Source organism: Beauveria bassiana (assembly GCF_000280675.1).
Source record: "Beauveria bassiana ARSEF 2860 unplaced genomic scaffold BBA_S00052, whole genome shotgun sequence".
Lineage (NCBI taxonomy): Eukaryota > Fungi > Ascomycota > Sordariomycetes > Hypocreales > Cordycipitaceae > Beauveria > Beauveria bassiana.
The window spans coordinates 5,959-20,121 of NW_007930887.1; the positions used below are offsets into that span (position 1 = coordinate 5,959).

Genomic DNA, 14,163 nt, shown 5'->3' on the forward strand with positions numbered 1-14,163 from the left:
AAGAGCTTAAAGGGTAAAAATAATTCTTAACTCTTTTAAAGTATTTTCTATTTAAATATTATTAAGTAATTATAATACTAAGATAGGTTATAATAAAAACTAGATAAAGTATATAACTTACTTATTTATATAACTTACTTATTAACTATATTATAAGGTTAATAATATTTTTATTTATAATAAATATTATAAAAGATTAGTTATTTAAGGTTTTTAAAGTAATTTATTAAATAAGACTAATTAAAATATAATAATAACTTATTTTTAATTTATAATTATCTATTTCTTAGATAGTAAATTAGGATAAAATATTATAAAGTAATAATAAATAATATTTTTATATAAAATATAATTAAAAGTAAAACTCTTAAAACTAATTATTTAATATTACTTAGATTAATTAATAAAGATCTAGACTACTTAGTTATAAAAATACCTTTTCCTTAAGTACTTATTTATCTTTTTATTATAAACTAAGATTATCTTAGTAATCTTTCCTTTATAGATTATAACTAGCTTATTATACTTTATTGTGATCTAGTTACGTAACCTCTTATCCTAATCTAGTAACTTATAGGCGCCTGCCTAGTCGCGTTCTTAGGCCGCCTCCCTAGCTACCTTATGTCCTTTCTTCGTTAATAACACTTATATACCTTAATATAATTCTTACTAGCTAGTACTAGCTAAATTCTAGCTACTTATAGCCGTGTACAGGCTATATACAGCATATACACCTACTTAGTTAGAACTAGCTATTCTATAGACGTAGCACGCTTCCTAGTATCAGCTATTTACTTTAATCTATGCTCTTTATAAGCGTAATACCTGGGGTTACTTAGGATCCTGTGTAATATGGAAAGTACCTTTTAAAATTTTCAATATTAGTTTCGCCCAGCGCTCCCGTAGATAAGGTCGAAGCCTACTCTAAGTCTTCAATCAACTCAACTCCATCTCGATAGTAAGTTAGTTGCGTTAATAATAGTAAATTAGGTGTCATCGCGAAGGCTGCTAATATATTGTGCCGGGTAGGGCAGCCCATGACCAGTAGGGGGGCGCTATAGTTGCTACTTATACCTACCTACCTACGCCCTTATTGCCTAGTGGTGACAGGACTCGTTAGTGGGAGACAGCGCTTACACTCTAGGGAGGCTGCTAGTAGTTGCACATTAGCGGCATGAGGCGGCTAATGCAGAGGCGCCTGGGCGCGCATTGAAAATTACGCGCCCTGCTGACTAGCTGCTGTGCGTTTCCCTTTTACATAGAAATGGCTAGCGAGGCTAAGAACTCGTTTCATAGATGGGCGTAGCCATATAGCGGAGCGAGGGGATTAGCCTTTATCGGGACGAGTATAGAAAACACCTCCTTGCTCCTATACTACCTAAGGTCATAGACCTACGATCCTGGTGGTGGTGGCTTGAGCTGACGTAAAGGTAGTGTTATCTAGCCCTACCTGTTATGGCATTAGATGTCTATCCTAGCTATGTCGGCTGAGCTGGAACGCCTGTTTTCGGGCATGTAGGTCATCTTCACAGACTATAGGAGCCGTTTAGGCATTGAGAGTATCGAAACGACTAAATGCCTTAAACCATGGCTTAGTAAAAGTAGCATAGCATATCTCCCGGATGATAGCCTTAGTGCGTTCATGTGTGTATAACACCTATTCGCCATATATTATAATCATATTATATAATTTATATATAATATGACGATAAATCTATCTATATAATATATAACTACTATAGTATAACCTATAAAGGTTTTATTATATATAGTAAGATTATATTATTAGGCACGCTAAATATGGTAAAGTGATAGCCTTACTTAAGCTTGTTTTAGCTTTGTAGGGTATTAAGAGTAAATAGGGTGACTTGGCACTTTATTAATCGAGCACTCTCCTCGACTAACACAGTCATCGCTTTGCTTTGCATAACTCACCCATAGGGACTTGAAGCCCCAGCCGTTGGACCACAGTCCGCGGCAGGTACTTCTGCTTCCGTAGCCGTAGCCGTACCAGTCGCCCTTGTAATCGGCATTCTGCCAGTAGCTGATTCGAATTTCGCCGTCCGGGCAGCTTCTGACGCTTGGGATTTCGAGGCTACTGACAGCGCAGTCCGTGTTGATATAGACACCATTGCCTAGCCTGATGTTGACGTTGTTGTTGACACTACTAGCGTAATTGGTCTTGTAGTGAGTCTTGACGCTGAATGCCACACTGTCTGAGATTGGGCTGTACTCGAAGCTTTGGAGAAAAGCGAGAACGGTTCGGTCGCCGGATAAAAGATACGCCTTGTACTTGCCAGCTTTTATAGAACCGGGAGGTGTAAGCTGGAGGGAGCCTGAGCTTTCTTTAGCGTAGTCCTAGGTGGTACTGCCCTATGTTGGCGCTTGTGTGTCGTCTTTAGGCCAGACTCCGATCTAGTTATCGCTCGAGGGCTGGCTGGTAGCGTACTTGAAGGTAAGGGGCGGGCTGCTGCCGTCTAGTGAGAGTTGCTGGTCATTCTGCGTCCTGTCCTGAACACATTTTCCTGTAGTCTTTCCGTTTAAGAAGATTAGACTCTCACACACTAATCCATCGGCGCAATTGTTGGGTTTAATGGTGTAATATTCGCCTAATCCTGGCTTCTGTGGCTGCTGGTCTCTTTGCTGCTTGTTGTCGTCCACCCCCCTTTTAGCCGTAGCGTGTACATATGTTTGGGTTCTCTCTGGATCTCCCCCTTTCTTTGGCAAACAATCCCTTAGTGCATTAGTATAGGCATTTTCGTTGCTATTGAATGGCTTGCAAAGCTCGTTCTATGTAATGACATTCTGTCTTGATGTATTCGTAGTTGGTCTAGCGAGAGAGGCGGAAACAAAGCCGGCAATGAGGATTAAAGAGTACTTCATTGTTATAGTTTCGTAATAAGTAAACAATAGATAAGTAGAGTGAGGCTGTAAGCTGATAGAATAGCTATTAAGTTTTTACTGTAAGTGGAATTTTCTTCTTAAAGGTTAGAGAAAGACTTGATATTTATATTGTTTACTGAATTCATTAGCCTAGAAGGAGGCAGTGGCAAATATATAGTGCTATAATGATATATACTACTAAATTATGCCATAAAGTATATAAGACGGTCGCCGGGTCCACTTAGGCCTGGCTATATCTTATAATCCACTTATGCCAAGTCCTATCTCATCTTATATCTACGTACAGAAAGGCATGATGGAAGCCATATGCGGTCTAAGACGGTACCCACAGTACTTTGGACTATATACCTCAGCCTATGGCGCGACTGATTCTAGAAGGAAACTAAGCGGAATTTCAATTCCGAAAGCGGTGCGGAGCAGCAGCGGAATAGCAGCGGCCATATCTAGCATATTATCATAAGTAGTGCTACGTGGACGACCCTTTTTTGCTACGTGGACGACCCTTTTTTGCTACGTGGACGACCCTTTTTTGCTACGTGGACGACCCTCACGTGATCTGCCCCGCTATAGTACTTATCAGGTACCTCGCTTTATTAGCGGCCCCTATACTAAATTAGGTACCTAAAAAGTTCCGCTAACTTTTTTCTGACGAGTTGTGCATACATTCCTCGAAAGCAGCGAAAATACGTTTTTTGAGCGAATTGGCCAATGTTAAGAGCTTCCAGCGGCGGCGCTGGCAACGCTGGCGTTGGTGGCAGGAATTGACGCGGAAGAATCGTTGATCCGGGTCCGATGTGTGCAGAATCAGCTAGTGTTAAGAGCTTCAAGCAGCGGCGGCGAGGAGGGGTTATGGTGGTTGTGGTGGTGGGGATACATAGAATAGTCAAATACATTAGATTTTTCAAGATACTTCTATTTCTATTGAACTGTACTAAGAACTAGGTACCTTTAACAGCCCCACTTGTAGCGTCACGTGAGGGTCCGCCGCCTGGTAAAAGTAAGATGGTCTAATTTCTTCAGCACAGCCAAAAAAATTCAGTCCTAACGAGTTTTTTTCTGTTATTTCTTCAGTTCCCCTCCCTAAATTTACTTGTCGCTGCTTCAGAAGCGAAAAGGTACCTAGGTAGTCATGGCAAGGGTGGTGCGGGCACAGGTACCTCGTAGCCACATTCCAGCTCGCTGGTGACTGTCGACCCAAGTACAACATTGACTTGGATGTTTCCGTACAAAAGAGGATGATGAATCACAGTAAAAGTGTAGGATCAAGCCTCATTCACTTTTTCTCATTCTCGTCCCCATTTCAATTCTTTTGCAATTCTATTCTTCAAACTTTGTCTTGACAACAAAAGCCGCGATCGCAGCGGCGTACATGCAGCTTACATACACCACCTGAGACCTTGTCGCGTGAGGGCACCCGCCGAGCCGCCCAGGCCAATCTCAACAACTGAAACTCCTCAACAAAGCCATCATGCCGTGCTCTTCACAGACAACAACAAGGAAGACCTGCAGATGACGGATAGCTCAGCCTCTTCATACATGCGCCTTCCACTGCCCGGGAGCCCCTCGTCTTCCTGGGACGCCTACGCCGCGCGCCTGAATGCCCTCTGGCACCATCGAAACATGAAGGTCGTCGCGGCGTTTTGGCTGTTTGGTAAGCCGCGTCATCCCACCGCCCTCCCATTTCACGAAGCCCTAACAACGTCCTCGCAGGCCTCATCAATAATGTGCTCTACGTCATCATCCTCTCGGCCGCCCAGGACCTCGTCGGCACCGTGCCCAAGGGCGTCGTGCTCCTCGCCGACGTGGTACCCTCCTTCTTCGCCAAGCTCGTCGCACCATACTTTATCCACCGCGTCCCGTACCGCACCCGAGTCTTTATATTCTGCGCCCTATCCGCCGCGGGCATGTGCCTCATTGCGCTGACGCCGTCCACGACGTCAATCGCGGTCAAAATGGCCGGCGTCGTGCTCGCCAGCTTGAGCAGCGGCGGCGGCGAGCTAAGCTTCCTCGGCCTCACGCACTTTTACGGCCCCGTCAGCCTCGCTGGCTGGGGCTCCGGTACCGGCGCCGCTGGTCTGGTCGGCGCGGGCCTGTACGTCGCAATGACGGAGTGGTGGCGCTTCAGCGTCCGCACCAGCCTGCTGCTCTCGGCCGCGCTGCCCGTCATTATGCTCGTCAGTTTCTTTTGCGTGCTGCCGCAGGGACCGCTGCGCAAGGGCACGACGGGCCATGGCGGCTACGGCGCGCTTTCGGGAGACGATGCCGGGGATGACGAGGAAGAGAGCCCGGCAACCGCAGCGCTTCTGAACCCAAGACAGGGACGAGGTGCGGCCAGCGGCGCGTCCGAACTATCGAATCTGAAAGCCAATCTGAGACGCGCCAGGTCACTCATCGTTCCATATATGCTGCCGCTTCTTCTTGTTTATGTCGCCGAGTACACAATCAACCAGGGAGTAGCCCCTACGCTTCTCTTTCCCCTTGACGAGTCGCCTTTTACTGAATTTCGCGAGTTTTACCCATTCTACGGCTTCCTCTATCAACTCGGCGTTTTCGTTTCGCGATCATCCATAAGCTTTGTGCGCATTCGCCATCTATACTTTCCTTCCTTTCTTCAGATTGGAAACCTTGTGCTGTTGACCCTGCACGCCATGGTCTTCTTTTTGCCGTCCGTTTACATTGTATTCATCATTGTATTCTGGGAGGGACTGCTGGGCGGAGCTGTCTACGTGAACTGTTTTGCCGAAATCATGGAAAATGTGCCCGAGGACGAGCGCGAGTTTAGTCTCAGTGCCACAACCGTCAGCGATAGTGGTGGAATCTGCATCGCAGGGCTTATAGGCATTGTCATGGAAACTGGTCTCTGCAACTACCAAGTCGCGCATGGTCGCGACTGGTGCAAACAGATCAAGGTTCAGCATGGGTAGCTTTATCATGTATTATCACGCGACTGATGAAGGAGCTTTCGGCCTGCGCCATCTTCAATAAAGTAGAGTCTTTGGTACAGGCTAGTCACAGATCTCGACTGGCTCTGGTCTGTGTAGAGTCCAAATCTCAATCCCCCAGGGTTGCTGCGTAGCGCCTTCAAGATCCACCATGAGCTGCCTCCACATCACACCCTCTGCACCAGCTCGCCTTCGAACTTTGCGTTTATCCAACCACATACAAATGGCACGATAATCCCTCCTGGCTCTTGCACTGAGCCACCACATGTGATCAAATCGACACAGCAGCCCTAGCCAGCATCCCAAGAGCCACATGACCGGTTCACTGTCCTGCTTGAGCAACGACCGGAATTCGACGCCCACCTTGCCGAACCAACCCATGTATAAGAAGAATGACTGTTGGTTGGCCGGGGTAGAGAACAACCCGGCAAGAATTCGTACTGGCTCGTAAAAGATGTGCTCGGCGTTATCGGAAGCATAATCGAGTCCACACAGCTGAAGCCAATGAGACGGTACCTTGGATAAGGACTTGATAGCATCGCCGTGATATGTCTTTTCTTCATCATCGGAGGCGTCGAATATGGGGCGGAGAATAGATTGGTCGTGGAATTGCTTGGTATTCTTCACCAGCGTAGCAAGCCCCATGCTCAGCGAAATCCAAGCAAGGCGATCTGGAGCTTTGCTGAAGACCCACGACAAGGAAGGGTCGTCGTCCTCATCAAGTGCAAATGAGAGCAGATTGAGCATCATTGAGGTCATGAGGACGGAATCGGATCCCTCCTGATCGAATGGCTCGGCCAAAGCCCGATTGAAGCTACGAATGGCGAGAGACTGCTGGTAGTGCTCTGCAACTCGACATGCAGCTATTGTGTCGGACGTGGCATCATTCAAACTGCCGCTAGCCTGGTACAAGTGGCGCAGATGACAGGCGGCCACAGACAAGGTGACATCGAGGAGGTATGGGCGGCTCATGCCGAGGCTGACGATGAACGGCATGTTGCCTCCTCCGGTCTCGAGGCCATTGGAAGAGTCAAAGTGTTGTTGAAGGTGGTGAAGAAGCGAAACACGAGAGACGCCCCGGGCTGGAGACCTGGATTGCAGACAAGTGTCGGCCAATGCTATGGCGGACGGTTGTCCAAAGGCGAATGGGGGTGTGAAGGGAGTAATGGCTGCTGTAGCTGTTTTGCCCTTATTTGACGGTGCAGCTTTGTGGGGTGATTTGCCCTTGATCGGTGAAGTATATTGGCACTTGGCATTACATCGAAGGCATCTCGCGCATGAAGGCTTGCCTTCGTCGCACTAATAACAGGATGGAGCGTATTAGCCTAGGGACTCATCACTCATCACGCCGGGACGATGAAGGCTTTTTTTCTTGCTAGAGATTGGCTGATGCCCACCTTGATTCTGCTCAGCTTGCACCCCAAGCAGCCACCTTTTGACTTGCGATGCGGCTTGCGCGGAATGTACTTTCGAGCCTGCACTTCTCGATGGGGCGCAAAGGACAGAACCTGGTAGTCTGGTTCTGTCTGGTTCGTCCTCACGGCAAATGACATGCTTTTTTACGCGTATTGGGCGTGACGATACCGCCGTGTTCCACTATGGCAAACGACCATTTGACATGGATGAGCCTTTATATGATGTGGCAACAAGCATGGTGATTCGGAACACGTCATCTTGGGCGGTCGCATTCGGACAGTGCGGCTGAGGACAAGTGTACAGTGATGTACGGATTACAGTGCAAGTGCTTAGATTTTAGAGCTTTTGGTGGCGTACATCTCGTTTTCCCTTTTGGGACATGATGAACAGGGCTGAGCTCGGAAAGTAGGATGTGAATAACAAACCTACAAAAGAAGATGAGATTTCGTTTGAAAATGTCCCAGTATAGTGAGTGCGATTAGTTTCGTCATAATACCTCAGATACGAGGTCTTGTTCGTTTTCCCGTGGTGCAAACCTGTAGCTGTAGCAAAGGTCTAAGCCCACCAGTAGGTAGTAGGATTTTGTGAACACTACACTCTCAAAGGACCTGCAAGATAGCTGCAATTTCATCAATCCGTTAGTTTTGGACAAGCAGAATGGGGCTTGATTCTTTTCTGCTATCGCGACTATATAACCGCGTAATTGAATTAGGAATGGAATACAAGTTCTATGATACATGGCGTTTCCAAAAACATCATGGGTAGAAAGAGAGCCTGACTCATCACAGTAGGGAGTACAGTGCGTATGGTCTCCGACGCCTCGGGTTGCACACTCTTGTACTTTGTCTTTTCACGATTCCGTCGCTGTAGACGAAGAAGATCATCTGTTGTACCCTGAGACGTATCAGAATATCTGATCCGCTACTATACGATGAAGATGCCGAAAGTGTTGGCGGCGAAAAAAAAGTTTTTGACCTACCTCCGCCGGATGCCGTCCATCTCCCACGATAAACAGACGTCTGACACACAAAAGAGAATGGGAGAATAGAGAGCGCTATTATCGCCGGACAAGAAATACAAATTCCGCTTCCGCCATGTCGTTGTAGGGTCATCGAAAGCGCAGTGACACTCCGTTGTCCAGCATGCGCGCTCGCCTCTTCCTTCTCAACCTGTGGTGAAAGACAAGTCTTGGCATGTGCTTCTGTTTGCTCAAGACCTCGCGTCTTCGTATCACCAGCAGTGTCAAAAATTTTCCAACGGAACCAGCCACAGGTATATTCTTCCATCTCGATTGTTGAAAACTACTATTTCATTCTTTTACCTTCATAAATACGCGAAACCAATACCGACATGGCTTCTCGTGGCTATGGACTGCGTCGTCTTTGCGGGATTGCTGCCATTATCGCACTTCTTCTCCTATCGCTCAAATCCTTTCGCACGAGACCGACGAGCAAAGATCTCACTGCCAACACAATGTAAGCCATGGCGGCAGATGCCTCGGCGAGCCCTAGACGACGGAAACTAATGCCAACACAGTCGCAAGCCGCCCAGGCTACACCACGTTCCCTTCAGCACCGCTACGGACCCGAAGATATCTTGGATTGACTTTTATTTCCAGAGGTTACAAAAGCCTTCAGTACTACCCGATACCCCGAAATACTCCCCGTTCGGGGCTTTTGAGTGGCACTTGCCCGAGGACGTCCCGTGGCGGAAGAGGCTTGGCAAAGATCTGTGCATAATCGACTTGGACGACCGAGGCTTCAATGCCTCTGGGCAAATATGGGGCCCGCACATAATGAGCTGGGATCACGCAGAATCTGTGCATGGCCTATCGCTGGGGTTTCTGAATCATTGGTTGTATAGTAAGCTTCATTTCCTTTTGATGTTGAGATACAAACTTACGAGGCGCAAAGGTAAGATACATGGATACAAGTACTACTATATAACAGTGGATAGCTATGAGGACCGCCGCACTTCGTGGAAGAAGCCTGCCATTATTTCGAAATTATTGACAAAGCACAAGGCATGCATATATCTTGACTCGGATGCTCTGTTCAGAAATCTAGACTTGCCGTTCGAATGGTTGATGAATTACTGGGGGATTAGCCGGGCCACAAACTCGCTTGCTCTAGCTTTTGACCCGGCGCACGAATGGAACCAGGATGAGTTCGGGAAGGAGTTTCTCAACACGGGATTTCTTGTGGCGCAAAACAAAGCGAGAACCTTTGAGATCCTGCGCGCCTGGCAAGAGTGTCCAAACGACGGCGGTCGTTATCCTAGTTGCACAAAGTTTCGGACAAACGATCCCGGCCGTCCGACGGACCAAGGAGGATTTGGCACGTATATCCGCTACGACTATGTCGACGATATCAAGGAGCTACCCTGCGACGAGGCGAATGGCTTCCCCGAGGCCCATTCTGGGTGCGATGGCACGTTTATCCGTCACCTCTGGACGGGAAAGGACGGGCTCCTCAAAACTTTTGCAGGAAGCCAGATGCCAGGACCTTTCTTGGAGTATTTCCACGAGGAATACATTAGGACAAAAGCAGAATTTCACATGTTTGAAGCGGAGCTCATGGGTTAGGCGCTAACGGGGTGATAGGCTAAAAGCATGGTAAATCTCGAGTAACGCTTACTAGGTATCAAGTTGTGCAGCTGTGGTTGCAATTTAAAAGCCAATGATTTCTTTCCTTGGTCATGTTTCTGTTTCAACTGCGCGCTCACAGGATGTGGTGCTGCTTCTCTGTTCGTGTCTTGGGGGTTGTTTCTTGGCTGCAAAGTGATGGTGCCGACAGAAGCATTGCATGATTTATGTGTCTTGAGTTGATGCACGATGGCCTCAGCCTTGCTCCGCGCTCTCAGCTCAAGCACAATGACATGGCCGAGACAACAAGTTGTGAATTTCTTCAATGGCAAGTCCGTTTAGGGTTTGTGTAGCATTGCAGCGCATACGTGTCTGAGACTCTGTGTCGAGTCGTTGACTCTTGCCTCCTTTCCAGCCTCTCGACGGCTCGTTCCGGAGGGCGGCATGGGGATGGCGCATCCGATGTCTTGTGGGTGCACGGCCACGGCCTACGAACGCAGTCCTTGAAGCAGGTCACACAAGACTGGGAAAATACTATCAGACGGTTAGAAAACCTTCAACACGTTTATTGGTCATTTTGTAGAGGATGTCCAAGGTGTTTTGCTTCTGCTTCGCTGTCTCTCATGCCTGAAGCGGCCCCGGAGCACTTCCCCGTTGCATCATTGTCTTGGCTGCGGATCTTGCACGACGCCACGTCAAAATAGTCGTTATCGTCACCGCATATGCAAGTTGAGCCAAATATCGATGGACGGACGTGCTTTGCGAAAACCTCCTGATGCAAGTTCATCGGTGCATCACCAACAAGGGTATAGTAATGGCTGAGGTCTTTTGTCGTTTTCGGCGATTATTCACCCATTATTCACCCATCGTGGGGCCGACGCCCTTGGAGATCAGTAATCGACATCTCCGGTGTACTGATACTAACAGAAAAGGGTCTTACAATGGCCGCATATAGCCGCAAGACCGCTGTACGTCCGCTTGTTAGCGTCCTACCAAACAGAGTCTAACTAATAATAATGATGGCGCCTTGCCAAGTCTCGGGAAGCTCAAAAGGGCGCGCAGATTGTGGAGCAAGTGGGCGAAGCCTGGGGAAAATCAAAAGGCGAGAATGTTTCGAATAAGATCAGAATGGTGCCCATTCTGCTCCGTTGCATATATCCTCCGACCCGAAGTCTGGTTGGTGTACTCGGGAAGCAGTCAATCGGAAAAAGTCTACCCGCCGCCAGCAATCGACTGCATGTACAAGTTTGTGTTGAGAATTGCTTCCGACAGACAGCAGACCAGTTCTTCTTTTGGGCTTTCTGGCCCGCCCGGCCGCCCGGCATCTTTGTCTGCATTTGGCGTATAACAACGGCTTATAAAATTCGCTACTCCCGTCCCGCGAACGACCAAAACGACACTTTGAGTATTGAACAGCGGCTGATGCAAAAGGAAACTCAAAGGCATTCATGTCGACTACGGAGCACCAAGCACCGGCGGCCGCTTCTCCGCGTGACACGGAAAGCGGTGTGCCGGGGGGAGATGCACTCGACCGGAGGAGCTCTGCCGTGCACCAACATTCCGACATTAGCGAGAAGCAAACTGATGAGGCGGCCGCCGTGCCCTGGGAGCAGCACCCGAGAAAACCAATGAATTGGCCCAACTGGAAAAAGACACATCTCATTGTCATGCTGTCCTCGTTTGGCTTCGTCTCGTACGTACCCCAGCCAAACTTTTGTTGATTTCACACGAAACCCTCCCCCCCCCCCCCCGGTCGTCGCTCTCGCTAACTTTTCAGATCGGCGGGAACCTCCATCATCAGCCCCGCGACCAGCGCCATAATGGCCGAGTTTCACGTCACCCGTGTCGTCGCGCTGCTGCCCCTGTCGCTTTACTGCTTCGCCCTCGGCTTCGGCCCCGTCGTCGGCGGACCCCTGTCCGAGACGACGGGCCGCAAACCCGTCTACGTCGGCACCAGCGTGCTCGGCGCCCTCTTTACGCTCGGCGCCGGCCTGACGCGCAGCTTTGGCGCTCTTTGCTTTTTGCGCTTCATGGCTGGCTTCTGTTGGGCGCCCGCGCTCGCCAGCGGCTCTGGATCCATTGTCGAGACGTTTGCGCCGAGGAGCCGCGGGCCGATGATTGCGATTTACGTGCTCATGCCGTTTCTCGGCCCAGGTTTCGCGTATGTATTTTTTTTCTTTTTTTTTTTTTTTTAAAAAAAACAATCACCTTGTTCTCTGTTACTTTTTATGTGAAACAGGCCGCTAACTTTCTTACCTTGACTGCGTTCTTAGTCCCATTCTCGGATCTTTTGCCGTCAGTCGCCAAAACTGGCGCTGGACGCAGTGGATTCTACTCTTTTTCGCCGCCTTTACCCTGCTCTTTACGCTGACGACCTGGGAGACGTTTCCCGCCATCTTGAAGCGCAGAATCGCCAAGGAACGCGGCCAAGACGTGCCGCCGTCTCCCCCGATCCTCAAACGCATCACTGCGTTTCTCCAAACCGGCCTGATACGGCCTGTGCACATGCTGCTCACCGAGCCCATTACCGGCTTTCTGTGCCTCTACGTGTCGGTCAACTTTGGCATTCTCTTTAGTTTCTTTGCCGGGCTCTCGTACACCTTTGGACGCGTCTACCATTTTAGCATTGAGCAGTCCGGCCTCGTCTTCCTGTCCGTCGCGATTGGCTGCATCATCGGCCTGTGCACGATTCTTGCCTGCGACGTCGGGCTGTACCGCCCGCAGATGTGCAAATTCCCGCCCGGCAAGGTGCCGCCAGAGCACCGTCTGTATCCCGCCATGGTGGGCAGTCTGGGCTTGCCCGTCGGCCTGTTTTGGTATGCCTGGACGGCGAGGAGCTCCGTCTCGTGGGCCAGTCCTGCCGTGGCCATTCTGCCCTTTGCCTGGGGAAATCTGTGCATCTTTGTGTCGGCCATGCAGTACGGCGCCGACACGTACCACGGCAGCGTTGTGGCTAGTCAGGCCAGCGCCAACAGCCTGGCGCGGTATGCGTTTGCGGGCGCGTTTCCGCTCTTTATTGTGCAAATGTACGACAAGCTGGGCGTGGACTGGGCCGTCAGCCTCTTTGCCATTGTAACGGTGGCGCTGCTTCCCATTCCGTGGGTTCTGTTTAAGTTTGGTCCCCGCATTCGTGCCCTAAGCAAGTACGAGACGGTCCAGTACGAGAATATCTAAGTCGTTATTGCATCTGTCGGCGTCTTCTTTAGTGTTTACATTCAGATGACACGACATGGTTATAGGGTAGCATAGCAGAGCTCATTCATATTGCAGTCCCAAGTACATTCATTCATTGCCACGAATATGCTGAATTCTGCCTCGCAAGATTTCTTACTCTTCAATCACCTGGCCCGGAATAATGTTAAAGTCCTTGTCGAGGTAATACCAGCGATCATACTGGCTCGGTCTCGCGGCGGGTGGCAAAAGGTTGCTTCTCGCGGGAATGCCAAACTTGGCGGTAGTGTTGCTCGAGGCAGCAAACGTCTTGCACCAACGGGGGTTTGAGGTCTGGTCGCGGTTGATCTTGTCCTTTTTTGTTTTTCCGCGCATCAGATTGAGCCAAAACTCGTTGCTCTCACGGATATGGGCAAGCATGGTGTCTGGATCCTGAAACTTGTCGCCATGGATGTAATTCTTGCCCGAGCCCTTGATAACCTTGTAATACTATATGACATGCAAGGTTAGACTGTCGCGTTGAAAGGGTGGATGGAGTATTGGCTTTGCAAAACTTACAACGAACCAGTCGTAAAAGGCCTCTTTGCTTCCAGGACGAAAGACCTCGAGATCGTCGACAGCTGATTAAAGTGTTGGTCAAATTCCACCACGGTATAGGACGATCTGAACGAGAAAAGAAATAAAGCCAAGTAAAAAAAAAAAAAAAAACAAAAAAAACCTCTGTTAACTTTGGAGGCAATGGAATCTTTTATATCAATGGCAATGACTTTCCAGTCAGTCGTGTTTTCCTAGTTACAAGGTCGGCGGGTCAGCAACCCCACTACGGGCTTTCACTTGTTTTGGGGGGGGGCAAATGTACGTCAATCATTGCTAGTCCGCCCAGAACCTTGACCTGCTTCAGCTGTCCAACATGAGGAGGTTCCAGCGAGCTTATGTCAAAAATGTCCATTGGATCATTGTCGCCAACGTAGCCAGTAAAGTTGTGGACGACGGTCGAGTCCTCCCAGGTCTGGGGAATGGAACCATAATTAAAAGGGTAGGTCTTGTGAGGCCAAACGCTAAAGATGAATCGGGGCTTCTTCTTCTTGTCGTCGTGGAAGATGGGATCTTGTAAGGAAACACTGTTAGTGAAAGGCCCCAACCAAG

The 14,163-nt window shown here is 48.9% G+C and overlaps 6 protein-coding genes across 6 annotated transcripts in view; 3 read left to right on the plus strand and 3 right to left on the minus strand.

The window, feature by feature from the left end:
* Positions 1 to 1,736: 1,736 nt before the first annotated feature.
* Positions 1,737 to 3,198, minus strand: BBA_09368 (uncharacterized protein; the record flags this gene model as incomplete). The annotated part of the gene is made up of 5 exons (XM_008604465.1): positions 1,737 to 1,748; positions 1,936 to 2,341; positions 2,450 to 2,511; positions 2,566 to 2,714; positions 3,189 to 3,198. The coding sequence occupies 5 exons, from the start codon at positions 3,196 to 3,198 to the stop codon at positions 1,737 to 1,739; spliced, it is 639 nt and encodes a 212-aa protein (XP_008602687.1).
* Positions 3,199 to 4,440: 1,242 nt separating this feature from the next.
* On the plus strand, positions 4,441 to 5,828 carry BBA_09369 (BTN1-like protein; the record flags this gene model as incomplete). Its single annotated transcript, XM_008604466.1, has 2 exons — positions 4,441 to 4,555; positions 4,615 to 5,828. The coding sequence occupies 2 exons, from the start codon at positions 4,441 to 4,443 to the stop codon at positions 5,826 to 5,828; spliced, it is 1,329 nt and encodes a 442-aa protein (XP_008602688.1).
* Positions 5,829 to 5,909: 81 nt separating this feature from the next.
* Positions 5,910 to 7,399, minus strand: BBA_09370 (C6 transcription factor; the record flags this gene model as incomplete). The annotated part of the gene is made up of 2 exons (XM_008604467.1): positions 5,910 to 7,145; positions 7,244 to 7,399. The coding sequence occupies 2 exons, from the start codon at positions 7,397 to 7,399 to the stop codon at positions 5,910 to 5,912; spliced, it is 1,392 nt and encodes a 463-aa protein (XP_008602689.1).
* Positions 7,400 to 8,612: 1,213 nt separating this feature from the next.
* Positions 8,613 to 9,846, plus strand: BBA_09371 (uncharacterized protein; the record flags this gene model as incomplete). Its single annotated transcript, XM_008604468.1, has 3 exons — positions 8,613 to 8,737; positions 8,799 to 9,175; positions 9,212 to 9,846. 3 exons carry the CDS (start codon positions 8,613 to 8,615, stop codon positions 9,844 to 9,846), a joined length of 1,137 nt encoding a protein of 378 aa, XP_008602690.1.
* A 1,448-nt stretch (positions 9,847 to 11,294) lies between these two features.
* BBA_09372 (major facilitator superfamily transporter) lies at positions 11,295 to 13,020 on the plus strand (the record flags this gene model as incomplete). The annotated part of the gene is made up of 3 exons (XM_008604469.1): positions 11,295 to 11,539; positions 11,624 to 12,007; positions 12,120 to 13,020. 3 exons carry the CDS (start codon positions 11,295 to 11,297, stop codon positions 13,018 to 13,020), a joined length of 1,530 nt encoding a protein of 509 aa, XP_008602691.1.
* A 153-nt stretch (positions 13,021 to 13,173) lies between these two features.
* Positions 13,174 to 14,163, minus strand: part of BBA_09373 (inorganic pyrophosphatase) — a gene marked incomplete at both ends in the record, with an annotated part of 1,481 nt that continues 491 nt past the window's right edge. The window contains 3 exons of the mRNA XM_008604470.1: positions 13,174 to 13,506; positions 13,576 to 13,637; positions 13,852 to 14,124. Of these exons, the coding sequence (XP_008602692.1) occupies positions 13,174 to 13,506; positions 13,576 to 13,637; positions 13,852 to 14,124 (668 nt within the window). The remainder of the gene's footprint in view (positions 13,507 to 13,575; positions 13,638 to 13,851; positions 14,125 to 14,163) is intronic.